This window comes from Pristiophorus japonicus, chromosome 1 (genome assembly GCF_044704955.1).
Source record: "Pristiophorus japonicus isolate sPriJap1 chromosome 1, sPriJap1.hap1, whole genome shotgun sequence".
Taxonomy (NCBI): Eukaryota; Metazoa; Chordata; class Chondrichthyes; family Pristiophoridae; genus Pristiophorus; species Pristiophorus japonicus.
The window spans coordinates 53,613,126-53,628,001 of record NC_091977.1 but is presented as its reverse complement, the minus strand read 5'-3'; the positions used below and the strand labels follow the sequence as shown (position 1 = coordinate 53,628,001).

General features: G+C 39.0%; 1 protein-coding gene across 1 annotated transcript in view; it reads right to left on the bottom strand.

The window, feature by feature from the left end:
* Positions 1 to 3,935: 3,935 nt before the first annotated feature.
* tbca (tubulin cofactor a) overlaps positions 3,936 to 14,876 on the bottom strand; it is an 84,120-nt gene continuing 73,179 nt past the window's right edge. The window contains exons 3-4 of the mRNA XM_070879818.1: positions 8,277 to 8,363; positions 3,936 to 4,244 (exon numbers count right to left, since the gene is read on the bottom strand). Of these exons, the coding sequence (XP_070735919.1) occupies positions 4,164 to 4,244; positions 8,277 to 8,363 (168 nt within the window). The 3' untranslated portion in view covers positions 3,936 to 4,163. The remainder of the gene's footprint in view (positions 4,245 to 8,276; positions 8,364 to 14,876) is intronic.

Sequence of the window (14,876 nt, the reverse complement as noted above, 5' to 3'; positions counted from 1 at the left end):
TTTCCAAGCATCCCATTTAATCCAAACACCTTTCCATCCCATCCAGAGACACAGGTACGGACCACCTTAACAACTTGCATTTATATAGCGCCTTGGTAACACGGTGAACTGTCCCAAAGGCGCTTCACGGGTGCATTAGGAAACAAAATTTGACACGGAGACACATAAGGAGATAGTCGGACCAGTGACCAAAAGCTTGGTCAACGAGTAGGTTTTAAGGCGGGACTTAAAGGGTAGAGAGGTAGAGAGATTTAGGAAGCTCGGAATTGGCAGAGGAATGAGACCATGGAGAGATTGCAACACAAGGGTGCACATGTTAAAATCAAGGCGATGCAGGACCGGGAGCCAATGTAGGTCAGGGAATACTGAGGTGATAGGTGAACAGGGCGTGCTGCTAGTTAGGATTCGGGCAGCAGAGTTTTGGATGAGCTCTTCAAGAGCCGTACGCCGACAGACCATGGATTACTAACCATTGTTCCCACAATGTATTGTAACAACTTATTTTACTGGAATTGCTCATTGTATAAGTGTAGTAGTAATTTTCATCAATGTCATAATGAATTCTGTCCACTAAATGCATTACTGTACTTCCAACATAGCTTGTCCTACCCCAAATATACTCCCGTCATTAAATGTGTTCCAAACCAAGAAATGCAAATGACCGCCTCTATTCTCGCAACATTTGGGGTAATCGTGTGTGATTAACAAGGAAACCGAAATCAGGGTAAAATATGCATGTACAAAGGCGATGTATGGGCGTTAATGATTTTAAAAAGTTTATTTCACACGCTAGTTATGAAGGCAGAACAATTTATTTTATTAAAGGAAAACTCATGATTGTCGGCCGTTTAACACTTAACCCTGCAAAGATTGACACGCATACAGAAATCTGATGAACAAAATCTGGCCCACCAATCCATAGCATTACCAGTTTCGAAAAATAAATTCTAATTTTAGTCAAATGATGTTAGCCAGTACAGCTTCAAAATGAGCGGGTGAGTTAGGTCATACATCGACAGTAAGACCGGAGTTATAATGCAGTCTATGAAACTGTGCTAGAGCGCCTCCTGGAGGGAATCTCACACCTGTCTGTTTAAGTGCCCTCGGTAGTGGCGCATTTCCACTACAAATGTACTGCTCGGGCTCCAGCTCGGAAGAATTCGGTTTACTCGGCTTGGCTAGAATTTTATCCCGTTTCTGTCCGGACACATTCACTCTCGTCCAGCAGTTTAAAAAAAATGTAATATTTGGAGATGTTGAGGAAGAATCTGCGCTCTCTAAATATTTAAATTAAGGTCAGCTACGTTTACAAAGTGCACAGGGAAGTCCAACGGAGCATTTTGCAAACCTGGGTTGATACCGCACTGGATTTGTATTCCATGCAGTACCAAACTGTTGAATCCAGGGTATCTCCTTCAGCGTCCCAAGGAGGCAGGTGGGTTAACTCCAGAGTTGCACAGACAGTTTGTGTCGATATGAAGCTGAAATCACTTCGCACAGGCGTTAAACTTGCGGTGCAAATACACCTTCACACTGTGGCAGCGCCTTTAACAGCCCGAAAAAACCCGCTCAAGACATAGGTCCGCATTCAGGTGAAAGCGACAGTTGCACTATCCAAGAATTACTGTCATGGAAACAAATCCACGTCCAGGAAAACACAACTATTAGAAGCAATTAAAGTACATTGGTATTTTTAATGTTCCATTTACACAAAGTGGTCTTTTATGTTTTGTGCTTTGAGTTTAATAACATTTGTAACTTAAAATTGCGTTTTATACCTTGGGACACTGCTTTCCTTCACTGTTCTGATGTAGTTAGGAGACCCTCACCAAGACACTTCTTACACCAGTTTAAAAAAAAACAAGCAAATTAGGAGTGCAATAAATACAATTATTTCCAACAGTGCTGACAAAAACAGGACTTTATTAAAAAAAAAATTCCATTGTGTTACAGGAGATATCATTGACTGGCTCCAGAAATCAATGGGCATCTTGCCTCAAATATTAAATAAGCAGGGCCCAAACACTGCTTTCAGCAATGAGCCAAGAAACTTGTCAAAGATCGCCAAATGAGCAATGGTCTTGCTGCTTTAACTATGTAAAGCATACACAAACGGGTTTGCAAATAATCTGAATACAGCAATATGCAGCATGAGCCAAGGAAGAGGTAGAAACAGAAAAGTAGCTGATCGTTCCATCATACAGTGAGATAAATTTCATGTCACACTGTAGTCTTATAGGATTGCTAAATATAAAACAGCTATTGTGTAACTAGAGAATATGCTATGCTGTGAAATAGGATTATTTCCAGGAATAGGCGTTGTAGTCGATTTTACTAGCGCAATTGGAGGTTTATTTAAATTGCCCTCCCCATTCAATCTACAACTTGTTTAGTATTATAATTAATCATGGAATATAATTAAAACAAATATTTAAGTGTGATGGGAAGTTTAATACTTCATTAAGTCGTGTGACCTGCCTCCTTCCTAATGTGACAATCCAATATTTAGAACATTCATCAAGAGATTATTATATCCACAGGGCACATAATCTTGCCGACTGCATGTTTGTCAGTGAGTCACAGAATGAATCTGGACTTTTCTAAACTAATGCAATGTTAAAATACTATTGTTACTACGGCACATCCAACTGGAGTGCTACAGGTGCTGGCTGCCATTATATTACAAATACCAGTATCTGTACAGTGCAGCGTAAAGCCAACATACCCAAATTACACCATCAGCTATCCTTTTAACAGGTTACATTAAGCTTAATGAGAAGGAGATGGTGTACATGCCTACTTGGGCAAATGCACAATGTGCCACTCTCAAGAGGCTAATTTTTAATCTTCTGAGAAGGCTGATTAAAAAAATCCATACAGAGTTCCCAAGCAGGTCACTGGAATACCGAGGCATTTTGAATATGTGGCTTTGCACCAGACTGGAGATATGCACCTAGTGGTGCACAGCCCAAGCTATTCAAGATTACTTACTAGAGGTGGTCTTGCACATCCTGGCTGCAGTATATTCAGGTTCAGATTGAGACCAGACTACTGAGTTACATGGTACTTTCATTTTGATACCAAGTGGTTTTGGTAGTACAACAGTTATCAAATCACCTGAAAACAGACTGAGATGAGGAGGAATTTCTTCTCTCAGTGGGTCGTGAATCTTTAGGATTCTCTACCCCAGAGAACTGTGGAGGCTGGGCGTGAATATATTCAAGGCAGAGCTAGACAGATTTTTGAACTACAGGATAGTCAAGGGATATGGGAAACAGGCAGGAAGTGGAGTTGGGGCCAAGATAAGATCCGATCAGCCATGATCTTATTGAATGGCTCGAGGGGCCAAGTGGCCTACTTCTAACTTATTTTCTTAACCAAGTTGTTTCGTAGAGAAATATTGTCAGCATGCTTGGTCAATGATGTAGTAGCTGCTGAAATAAACAATCAGTTGCCAGACCACAAAATATATTCACTTTATCCATCAAGTTAAAATGGAAGGAATCTCTTAGCAATAGGCATTTTAATGTCAGATGGGGAACAGTAGCATAGTGGTTATGTTACTGGACTAGTGATTCAGAGGCATGGACTAATAATGCGGCAAATGCGAGTTCAATTCCCACCACTGAATTTAAATTCAGTTAATTAAATAAATCTAGAATCAAAAAGCTAATATCAGTAAGGGTGACCATGAAACTATCGGATTGTCGTAAAAACCCATCTGGTTCATTAATATTCTTTAGGGAAGGAAATCCGCCATCCTTACCCGGACTGGCCTACATGTGACTCCAGACCCACAGCAATGTGGTTGACTCGGAAATGGCTTAGCAAGTCACTCAGTTAAGGGAAATTAAGGATAGGCAATAAATGCTGGCCTTGCCAGCAATGCCCACATCCAATGAAGAAAAGAAAAGATGTAGACACAAATAAGACAATTCATTGTCAGCATGTACATTTATTTAATGTTTCATTACTTCACCATGATGTGGCACAAAAGTCTGTTGTCCAATGTCAGAGGACTCAGATTACACAGGATTCAAACCTAGAGCCCAAGCATAATAATAACAGGGTCATACTGCCTAAAACTGAAATTGGGGGAAAATGGAATGGACACAGTGCAAATATTTATAACAAAACAAAACATTATAATTAAGAAAAATGTTCTATGCTTCTAGTTTGATTGATTCTATTGTGGCCTGGGCTTCCTTGTATTCCTCAGTCTCTTCCAATTCTTTCTCGCTTTCCTAGAACAGGAAGGATATAAAAAAAATAGAATGTTTTCATTTTCACACACACACACACACACACACACATATTATATATATATATATGCATTAGTATAATGTATTAAACCTATAGCACTCCAGCTAACTGATTAATATAAATACAATAAAATATTCACACCTATAATATAGTACTGTACAATGATGTACAACACGAGCTCCTTTGGCAACTCGCATTGAAATCCAACATCATACTCTGAGTTGCTGCTTTGGGGTTCTACATTATAAAAATACCTATTCTTTTAGTAGCCTTAGACTAGCCATCATAACATGGATGAAGTGGAGAGCATAGATTGTACCTGAAATGGCTTTCGCTGAACAAAGAAATGGTTGACATTTATTTGGTGTAATTAGATATACAAAGAGTGGAAAACAATTGCAATGCTGATCATTATACTCACTAAGGGTTCTGCAAGAGCTTTGAATTAAATTAAGAATTTAAAAAGTGACTTCAACTACAGGCAAGTTTTAGAATGTAGCTCCCATCTCTGAAATGTACAGGGTGACCCTGTAGGCACAGGAAACAGGTAAATAAAATATTTATATATAGAGAAAAATATTAAAAAGTTAGAATAGGAATTAGTTAGAAATAAAATAAAAATTCTTTCCTAATGGCAGCTCAACAAATCTACCCAGCCCGTAACCGGCCCACACAGACCAGGAATGAAACCATGGACTTTTCTTGTCTGTGTTGAGTTAGCCGATCTCAATCAGGAATGCTTCAATTGGCCATGGCGCTCTTGGGTTAAGGTTGTGTCAATCAACCAAGGCTCCTTCCTACTCCTAATCGCTACCTAGCGACACCTGCTGTAAGGTTTAAACACGAATAATGGCCACTTCAGGAGAAGGGGAGGAGATAAGTGGAGAGGTCAGAAAGGAGAGAAAGGAGAAGTCAAAGCAGGTAAAATTTAAAATATTCTATTTAAACTGTGTTCTTAAGCAGTATAGGGTTATTAGTGAAATAAAGCTGTTCCTGCCATCGGAGTAGCTTTATTACTGCAATACCAGGGTTCCTTTCAGTATCCGCACATGAGCCAAAAACTCAATAAAGAAGTCTGGAGTTGCCAAAAGACTAGGGATTAAGTTTCTAAATTCAACTTTAAGATAATGGCTATAGGGGGGAGGGGAGAAGAGCGAAAAATGTCAATTAATTATAGGTATAAATTAATGGGCCCGATTTTGCTGTCAAAGTACCGGTGAGGCTAATGGCGCTTGGTGTTATTTATGCATAAATGGTACAACAACTTCAGGCGAGGGGCAGATGTGTGTTTAAATGTGTGTTTAAATGTGTGTTTAAATGCCAATATCCAAAAAGTCCTGTTGTACCGCTCTGCCATTAGCTGCACAGAAACCGCATCTCGCTGTCTACCTCACTGTTGACATGCATTGAATGCCATAAAGTTGCTAGATTTGCACGGTAGATATTTAGGGCTAATTATTACAAGCGCAACTACCTTTTTAATGACATGATAAGTGTTAAATATTGACAACCAACCGCTATGGCACCAAAAATTAACTATTATAAATGTGGTGCCTTGTTCCTTCAAGTTGTGAAATCTTTTAGGAGATTTAAAAAATGTCACATTTTAAATGTAATTTTTGTTTAGTTTTCCTGTGTGTCTTTTTTTCTCTCTCAATCCAATCTTTCTTTCACTCTCTATTTCTATTTTTGTACCTGATGAAGTCATTGAATTCACCCCCTTTAATTCACCTTTCTGCTCAGTACTTCTGCTATTTATTTTCCAATCCTTGAATCTCATTGGTTAAGGATATACCCTGCTGGTTGCCCTGTTCACTCAGGTCCCAGATGTCCCATTTCCCTCGCTGCGCCGTTACCAGCTTGCACTTTCAGCAACTTGAGCTGAAGGGTGCAGGGAGAAGTCTAACTAATGGCAGATAGCGTTAGATGCCCTGCTACAGCAAAATCTGGCCCATTGTATTTCAATACTGTTAGATTTCACCAAGAAAACTATTACAGGGTATATTTGTTTTAACACACCCAGTCGGCAAATCTTGTGAAAATTTGAATGATTACATCTGAATAATTCAACAAAATTTTCTACATTTTCATAGATTAAGATTCCGTTGAGTAGAAATGGGGTAAAAAAAATATTAGCTATGAACATATGAATAAAAATCTGTGCATTAATGCTGGTGAGATGCTGAAAGTGACTTTCAGTTAGCTACCCTCTTCAGTGAGAAAACACATACTGTAATTATACTGGACTGATACTGTCTGCTAACAGTGCTAATTAGGCAAAGAAGGTGGACTTAAACATTGAAATTAGAAATGAGTCATCAGGGAGTGTCTGATCTTTCAGTACAATTATCAACTTGAATGCTAAACATAGTTCGACACCTCAAAATGTTTAAAAATTGAGTTTTGCACCAATCCCAGTTGTATTGTAATTGGTGAACAGCTGAAGCTATATAAGCTATCTCCTCCAGAAGGTCTCACACCACTAGAAAAAAAACCCAAATCAAAATGACTTCAATGTAATTATAATGTTCACCTTGAATCAATGCCACATAAAAACTGCTTTACACCAATGTAAGATGGTGGCATAGCTACCCCATTGCATTACTGTAGCATCCTGGCCATTGCCAAGGTAGCCAGCATCAACCAGGGTGGCAGTAAGGTGCTACAATTAGTCTCAGCTCCTTTGGTGAGGCAGGAGAAAGTCATTTAGGCTTTTTGTTGAGCATATAGAAATACTAAAAGAGGATGCAGTTTGTATGTCTTGTAGCCAATCTGCTAATATAAAGACAAATAAAAATGCCAGTTTAGATTTTTAGTGAAAAAGATTAAAGTCGAAATATGTCATTTAACTCAGATTTACCCATTTTTAGGATTTGATTTTCATCCAAGTGAAAAAAACACTATTATACCTGAACTGCAATTGTTGACCAGGTCTTCAAAAGGAGGTCGTTCCTTCCCTCCCACCCAAAAATTTCACGTCATGTACAAAACATTTACAGATCAATAAATTACATTTAATTTTCAAAAATTGCCAAATTCTGTTATTCATAACAAACGTAACGCGACTTTCAAGACATTTCAATAAGGCTAAAAGACACACTGCAGCTAATTTTATATAAAAATGGAAATGAGTAAATGTACTGGAATGGTTTTAGTCCAATTTCTCTAAAATATGTAGGTGGCAACCAGGATATTTAGAAATAGCTGACATCATCCATTTTTCCCATATCCTGTATTCATTATAGATTCAGAGATTTTATCCAAGGAAGCATACTTTAATAGACTAAACTCCCGTATCATTTACACCTCCATTAAAATTATACTTCACAAAATATCTGAATCAGTACTTATTTTAAAAAGTACTTTAACTGTAATTTTCCAAAATGAATATAAATTGCATTGCATCATGCTTGCCATGAAGAATCTACTGGTTATATTTTGTTTAAAATGCATGTTCCTCAAACAGTTTGAATAATGAAACGCATCTTATTGCAACTTTATTCTGGAACATATGCGACAAATTCATTAAATGTTAAAGATAATGAGATAATGCAAATGAAGCCCCACAACCACAAATTAAGTTGCATTTGAATGTTGTGCATTTCATATCTAGTCTAGTAAAGCGAAGACTCACATTTGTTTGTTTTAGAATTTGTTTTGATGCCAGTTGTTACTCTCTACATGTACAAAAACTCACAAAAATACAAAAAACAAAACATGCTTTCTTTATGGCATGTTAAGTTCATATTTTTGAATTAAGAGGCACAAAAATAACCAAATTTAGTAACTTTCTTCTTAAAGTTGAATTTTGTAGCCAGTCATTTCACTCTACATACTTTGCTTAACTTTTCATGATTTCAGATGTCTAATGTGGATTCTATGCATTTACAGTGACTAATATATTGATTAAAGTTGAGGCAATATATCCAATCCTCAACCCAATACATATACTAGATATAGAAAGGGGCACCATGTACTTAGAACTTGCCAAACTGAGAATAATGCAGACTCACCAATAGTTGTGTAAGGTCACTGTGGGCAGTTGCCAACCGACGCTGACAATCTGGAATCATCATCCGTGATTCTTGCAGAACCTCCATCTAAAAAGGACAGGGAGGGAAAAATGAGGCTGGAAGCAACAAAGGGATCAAGCTATTAAAAACACCCTGGATACCAGCTATTCTACTCTATGCTTTGAACTGAATTGAGAGATATTGTATTCAGATGTATTGTCACGACACTGATAGTTTATTACTGTTGTTATTTCAACACTTTTAGAAATGTAGTCAATACTTTGATGTTCCACTGTTTCTTCACAATATGAAAATTACAATTGTTAAATTAATTCAATAAATATATTGTAATGAATTGATTCAAGTAATTGATTCAAATATTTTTCTTTAATTTATATTCATAAATTTCATAAATCAGATACAAAGTGTGTTTTTTTACTTAAAAAAAGGTAAAACAAAAGGATCTGCAGTCGACATAAAAAGCTTTCATCTTTGGGGTAATAAAGAAATGCGGTGTCCAAGTAATATCACACAGATAATTACTGCATGAAAAAAGTTATTGAGTTATTGATCGAACTGTGAGCTCACTGCAGGAGGTTCAGCCTGTGAAAGACAGAGGTCCACAGGAGCTCAGAGACAAGAGAGCGGAGACCAGCAGGTTCACCGTCATGGTCTTTATCATGCATAAGAAAGTTATTTCAAAATCTGTGCACATTAATTTTGGCTAAGTCAATATCATTCCGATCCCTTCAAGATGAATTGAAATAATGAATGCAGTCTAACCATTAAAAAAAAAAAGAGTGCCCAACCAAATGGTGTAACATTAGAGCTGGAACAAAGGCCTTCGAGCTTCAAAGCTTCAGGAAAGTACAAAGGATTAGATTCCGTTTCTTCATGTTTGAAGCTTTAAATGTACTGCATTGTCATCCAGTGCTGCTTTAGAGGCTCGAGAACTGGTTTCCAGCCGTATAAGTTTTTGTATTTCACCAGAAACACTTATTTTAACCTCAGGAATGCTTTATACAGTACATAAGTAGTAATAGTGCTAGTGGTGTAGTTGAAACAGCTCACTGTTCCACAGTGTACCTGAATTAAGGCATAAGAAATTGTTACAGTCCTAATACTCGCAGATACTGTAAAATCACAATTTCCCAGCCATAACACATACATCTTGGTATTTTGAATTACCACTGCCAAAATAGACTTTTAAATATGTGCACAGAATATGATACTTGGAGCACATGAATTCATGGCATCAGTAAAAGTGGCTAATATTTTACAGTTTGTAGACTAAAATATACTGAAAATTTAGCACATTAACTCCACTAAAGAGTCAGAAAGTAAGAAATCTGGTTAACCACCAAGTATATACAAACAAACGAATGCAACTTGTTGTTGTAGTGTGCAAAGTAAATATATTCCAATAAGCAAAAACGGGGTGCGTCAAATGGAGTTCCATGGATAAATAGATTACAATGAAACTAAAACGTAAAAAGAATATGATAAAGTTAGAGTTACTAATATTGAAGATAATCATGAGCAATACAGAAAGTGTTGTAAGAAGGTGAAATGAAAAATTAGAAGGGCTAAAGCCGTGGTTCAATAGTAGCACTCTTGCCTCCGTCAGATGGTTGTGGGTTCAAGCCCCACTCCAGGACTTGAGTACATAATCTTGGCTGACACTTCAGTGCAACAATGAGGGAGTGCTACACTGTTGGGAGGTGGCATCTTTCAGATGAGATGATAGACTGAAGTCCCTGTGTGTTCTCAGGTGGACGTAAACGATCCCTTGGCACTATTCTAAGAAGAGCACAGGAGTTGTCCGGGTGCCCTGGCCAACCCTCAACCAATGCCACTAAAATAAACAGCTTAACTGGTCATTTACCTCATTACTGTTTGTGGGACCTTGCTGTGCACACATTTTCTCACATTCCAATAGTGACAACACTTCAGAAAGTAATTAATTGTCTGTGAAATGATTTGGGATTTATGAAAGGCACTATATAAATGTAGGTTCATTCATTTGCTCACAAGTATATACAGAAAATGGCTTTCATATTTCCTTTTTGATTCCCCCCATCCAAGTTGACACTGTGGTCCAACTTGTAGGCTGTTCTTCATAACTATCCACAGAATTTAACTATTGGTTGTGGCTGAGGTCAGTTTCCAACAATGGAGCAGCTTATAAAGATGTTAGCCTATTTGTAGCTGCAGCAGGCGGAGAGTCATAAAGGGAGGTCCATTACAGATTTGATTGTAAATGGAGAATACCTCTGTAGTAAGGATGCTCCCACTAAAAACCCTAAAATACTCAATTTAATTAACATATTGCATAAGCATATAGAAATCATCTTCTGCAGTGCAGTGCCGCATTGTGTTCTTTCAGAAGCAAAGAGTAGGAGCAAATGGGTACTTTTCAGAATGGCAGGCAGTGACTAGTGGGGTACCGCAAGGTTCTGTGCTGGGGCCCCAGCTGTTTACACTGTACATTAATGATTTAGACGAGGGGATTAAATGTAGTATCTCCAAATTTGCGGATGACACTAAGTTGGGTGGCAGTGTGAGCTGTGAGGAGGATGCTATGAGGCTGCAGAGTGACTTGGATAGGTTAGATGAGTGGGCAAATGCATGGCAGATGAAGTATAATGTGGATAAATGTGAGGTTATCCACTTTGGTGGTAAAAACAGAGAGACAGACTATTATCTGAATGGTGACAGATTAGGAAAAGGGGAGGTGCAACAAGACCTGGGTGTCATGGTACATCAGTCATTGAAGGTTGGCATGCAGGTACAGCAGGCGGTTAAGAAAGCAAATAGCATGTTGGCCTTAATAGCGAGGGGATTGGAGTACAGGGGCAGGGAGGTGTTGCTACAGTTGTACAGGGCCTTGGTGAGGCCACACCTGGAGTATTGTGTACAGTTTTGGTTTCCTAACCTGAGGAAGGACATTCTTGCTATTGAGGGAGTGCAGCGGAGGTTCACCAGACTGATTCCCGGGATGGCGGGACTGACGTATCAAGAAAGACTGGATCAACTGGGCTTGTATTCACTGGAGTTTAGAAGAATGAGAGGGGATCTTATAGAAACGTTTAAAATTCCGACGTGTTTAGACAGGTTAGATGCAGGAAGAATGTTCCCAATGTTGGGGAAGTCCAGAACCAGGGGTCACAGTCTAAGGATAAGGGGTAAGCCATTTAGGACCGAGATGAGGAGAAACTTCTTCACCCAGAGAGTGGTGAACCTGTGGAATTCTCTACCACAGAAAGTTGTTGAGGCCAATTCACTAAATATATTCAAAAAGGAGTTAGATGTAGTCTTTACTACTAGGGGGATCAAGGGGTATGGTGAGAAAGCAGGAATGGGGTACTGAGGTTGCATGTTCAGCCATGAACTCATTGAATGGCGGTGCAGGCTCGAAGGGCCGAATGGCCTACTCCTGCACCTATTTTCTATGTTTCTATTTCCTACGTTACACAACAGTGACGACACTCTAAAAGTACTCCATTGGCTGTAAAGCGATTTGAGATGTCCACTGGTCGTGAAAGACGCAATAGAAATCCAAGTATTTCTTTCTTTGTGGAGAGTGAAAAATAAAAGACTCAATAGGTTTTCCTCAACAACCAAATAACTTTCCAATCTCACTGACAGTTTAAAAAAAAACTAGCCTACATCTTTCAGTATGTAAATTAAATGAGCAAATTTAAACGCCAAACATCTAGACAAAATCAGAATTCTACTCTACAAAAAATTTTAATAGAGAAAAGATTAGTAAGTATTTAATTTGTATTTCCTTATCCATTCTACAGACAGAATAAAATTAAAACGTCCTTCATAGTCATTACTAGTGAAGACAAAGCTGTAGATTAAGCTTTATTCTAAAGACACAAAAAGATGAAGGAGCTGGGTTTGTAAAGCCAGAGGCTCAATTGAATATAATTTAAGTGGCGTGTTCACAATATAATTGAAGAGGAAAACATTTGGCACATCTTTGTTAATCTATCTTGAATTATCCTAAAGTCGTCCCAAATATAAATTCTAGACTCACAAACTGAGGTTAGAAAATGTCACTCCAATTCATGCAACTTTCATACAATACATGCATTTTGAAAATTAAAGCAATGTTGTCATCTTGGTGTCAATTAGAGAAAAAGCAGATACAGTTAAAAGGCATTACTCTTAACACACACCTAATGAGAGTTAGAAAATGAATATTGCCCTAGTACTTTTATAAAAAAAGTAATCCTTAACAGTACCATCATGGCTATCACTATCTAATCTAGATTTTTACAAAGTACAAAGGGCTCGAAATTGATCAAAGGCAAGTTCCGCCCATTTACTGTCGAAAAGACCGCTAAGATCCTGACAGTACTTTGGGCGGAGGTTTGGTCAAAAAAGGAAAAAAGCGCCCGGGGGCAAAAATGCGTGTTACACGCCGAGGATGGAGTCGGGCCCAGGGAGGGGAGCAAACCCACAAAAGAATGTTCAAAAAATAACAAAACAAAACATCACAAAACTTTCAGAGGACCCTTTCAAACAAAATCGCTGCAAAAGAAGTAAAGAAAAAAAAATCTCACTTACCTTTTCTTGCAGGTCTTCATAACTACCATCCAGGTAAGACCTGCTTCCATGCGGCGGTCTTTTCTCCTGCAGTAGCGGAGGACCGCTTGGAGGAATCTCGGGCGGGAGGACTTTTTTCTGCATTGAATGCCGGCGCACGCCAGCAGACGCTCCCCAGCAGTCCTTCCAAACCACCGGCGTGAGGTCCTCACCAATTTCCCACGGAGGGAAGAGTGCCGAAAAAAAACCGGGGATATCACTGAGAAAACTCGGTGGCAGCCGGCGGTAGGGTCATCAATTTTGGGCCCATAGCCAGACTATTCATCAAGAATTTTAAAAATATATAGTGCTGTTCATATTGTGTTCAAACAAACATCAGTAGCCTTATTCAAGTTATCAGGGCAGCAAGAACAACCTATGCAAATGCAAAGTCATTACATTCCTCCTCTTGTATCACCCTTCAAACCCACATTGAAGTCTCCAAAAGTATTATGTTGCACTTGGTATGGAAATTCATTTGAATTTTGATATAATTTTACATTAGAAAGATAATGGTATTTTAACTAATAGTGTTACAGCTAGAGCGCTTGCTGACAAATACAATACCAGAAACCCAGAAGTATTCAATTCTTAAGTGCCAGCTTGGCTCAGTTAGTAGCACTTGCACTTGAGTCAGAAGATTCTGGGTTCAAGCCCCACTTTGGAATTAAGCACCGTTTCTAGGCTGACGCTACAGTGCAGTAGTGAGAGTGCTGCATTTTTCTTATGTTGTAATTGTTGAATGAGACATCATATCTATGCCCCCTGTGCTAGCTTGGGAAGGTGCAAGAGATTCCAAGATGTTATGTGAAGAGGAACAGGGAGCTCTCCACAAGTCATAAGAACATAAGAAATAGGAGCAGGAGTAGACTATATGGCCCCTTGAGCCTACTCCACCATTCAATAAGATCATGGCTGATCTGATCATGGACTCAGCTCCCCTTCCCCACCCGCTCCCCATAACCCCTTATTCCCTTATCTTTTAAGAAACTGTCTATTTCTGTCTTAAATTTATTCAATGTCCCAGCTTCCATAGCTCTCTGAGGCAGCGAATTCCACAGATCCACAACCCTCTGGGAGAAGAAATTTCTCCTCATCTCTGTTTTAAATGGGCGGCCCCCTATTCTAAGATCGTACCCTCTAGTTCTAGTCTCCCCTATCAGTGGGAACAGCCTCTCTGCATCCACCTTGTCAAGCCCCCTCATAATCTTATACGTTTCGATAAGATCACCTCTTATTCTTCTGAATTCCAATGAGTAGAGGCCCAACCTACTCAACCTTTCCTCATAAGTCAACCCCCCTCATCTCCGGAATCAACCTAGTCAACCTTCTCTGAACTGCCTCCAAAGCAAGTATATCCTCTCAAATATGGAAACCCAAACTGCACGCAGTTTTCCAGGTGTGGCCTCACCAATATCTTATATAGCTGTAGCAAGACTTCCCTGCTTTTATAATCAATCCCCTTTGCAATAAAGGCCAAGATACCATTGGCCTTCCTGCTGTACCTGTATACTATCCTTTCGTGTTTCATGCACAAGTACCCCCAGGTCCCAGTGTACTGCGGCACTTTGCAATCTTTCTCCATTTAAATAATAACTAGCTCTTTGATGTTTTCTGCCAAAGTGCATGACCTCACACTTTCCAACATTATACTCCATCTGCCAAATTTTTGCCCACTCATTTAGCCTGTCTATGTCTTTTTGCAGATTTTTGTGTCCTCCTCACACAATGCCTTTCCTCCCATCTTTGTATCATCTGCAAACTTGGCTACGTTACATACAGTCCCTTCTTCCAAGTTGTTAATATAGATTGTAAATAGTTGTGGTTCCAGCACTGATCCCTGCGGCACCCCACTAGGTACTGTTGGCAACTAGAGAATGAACCGACTCTCTGTTCTCTGTTAGTTAGCCAATCCTCTATCCATGCGAATATATTACCCCCAACCGCATGAACTTTTATCTTGTGCAGTAACCTTTTATGTGTCTTGTCACCTTGTCAAATGCC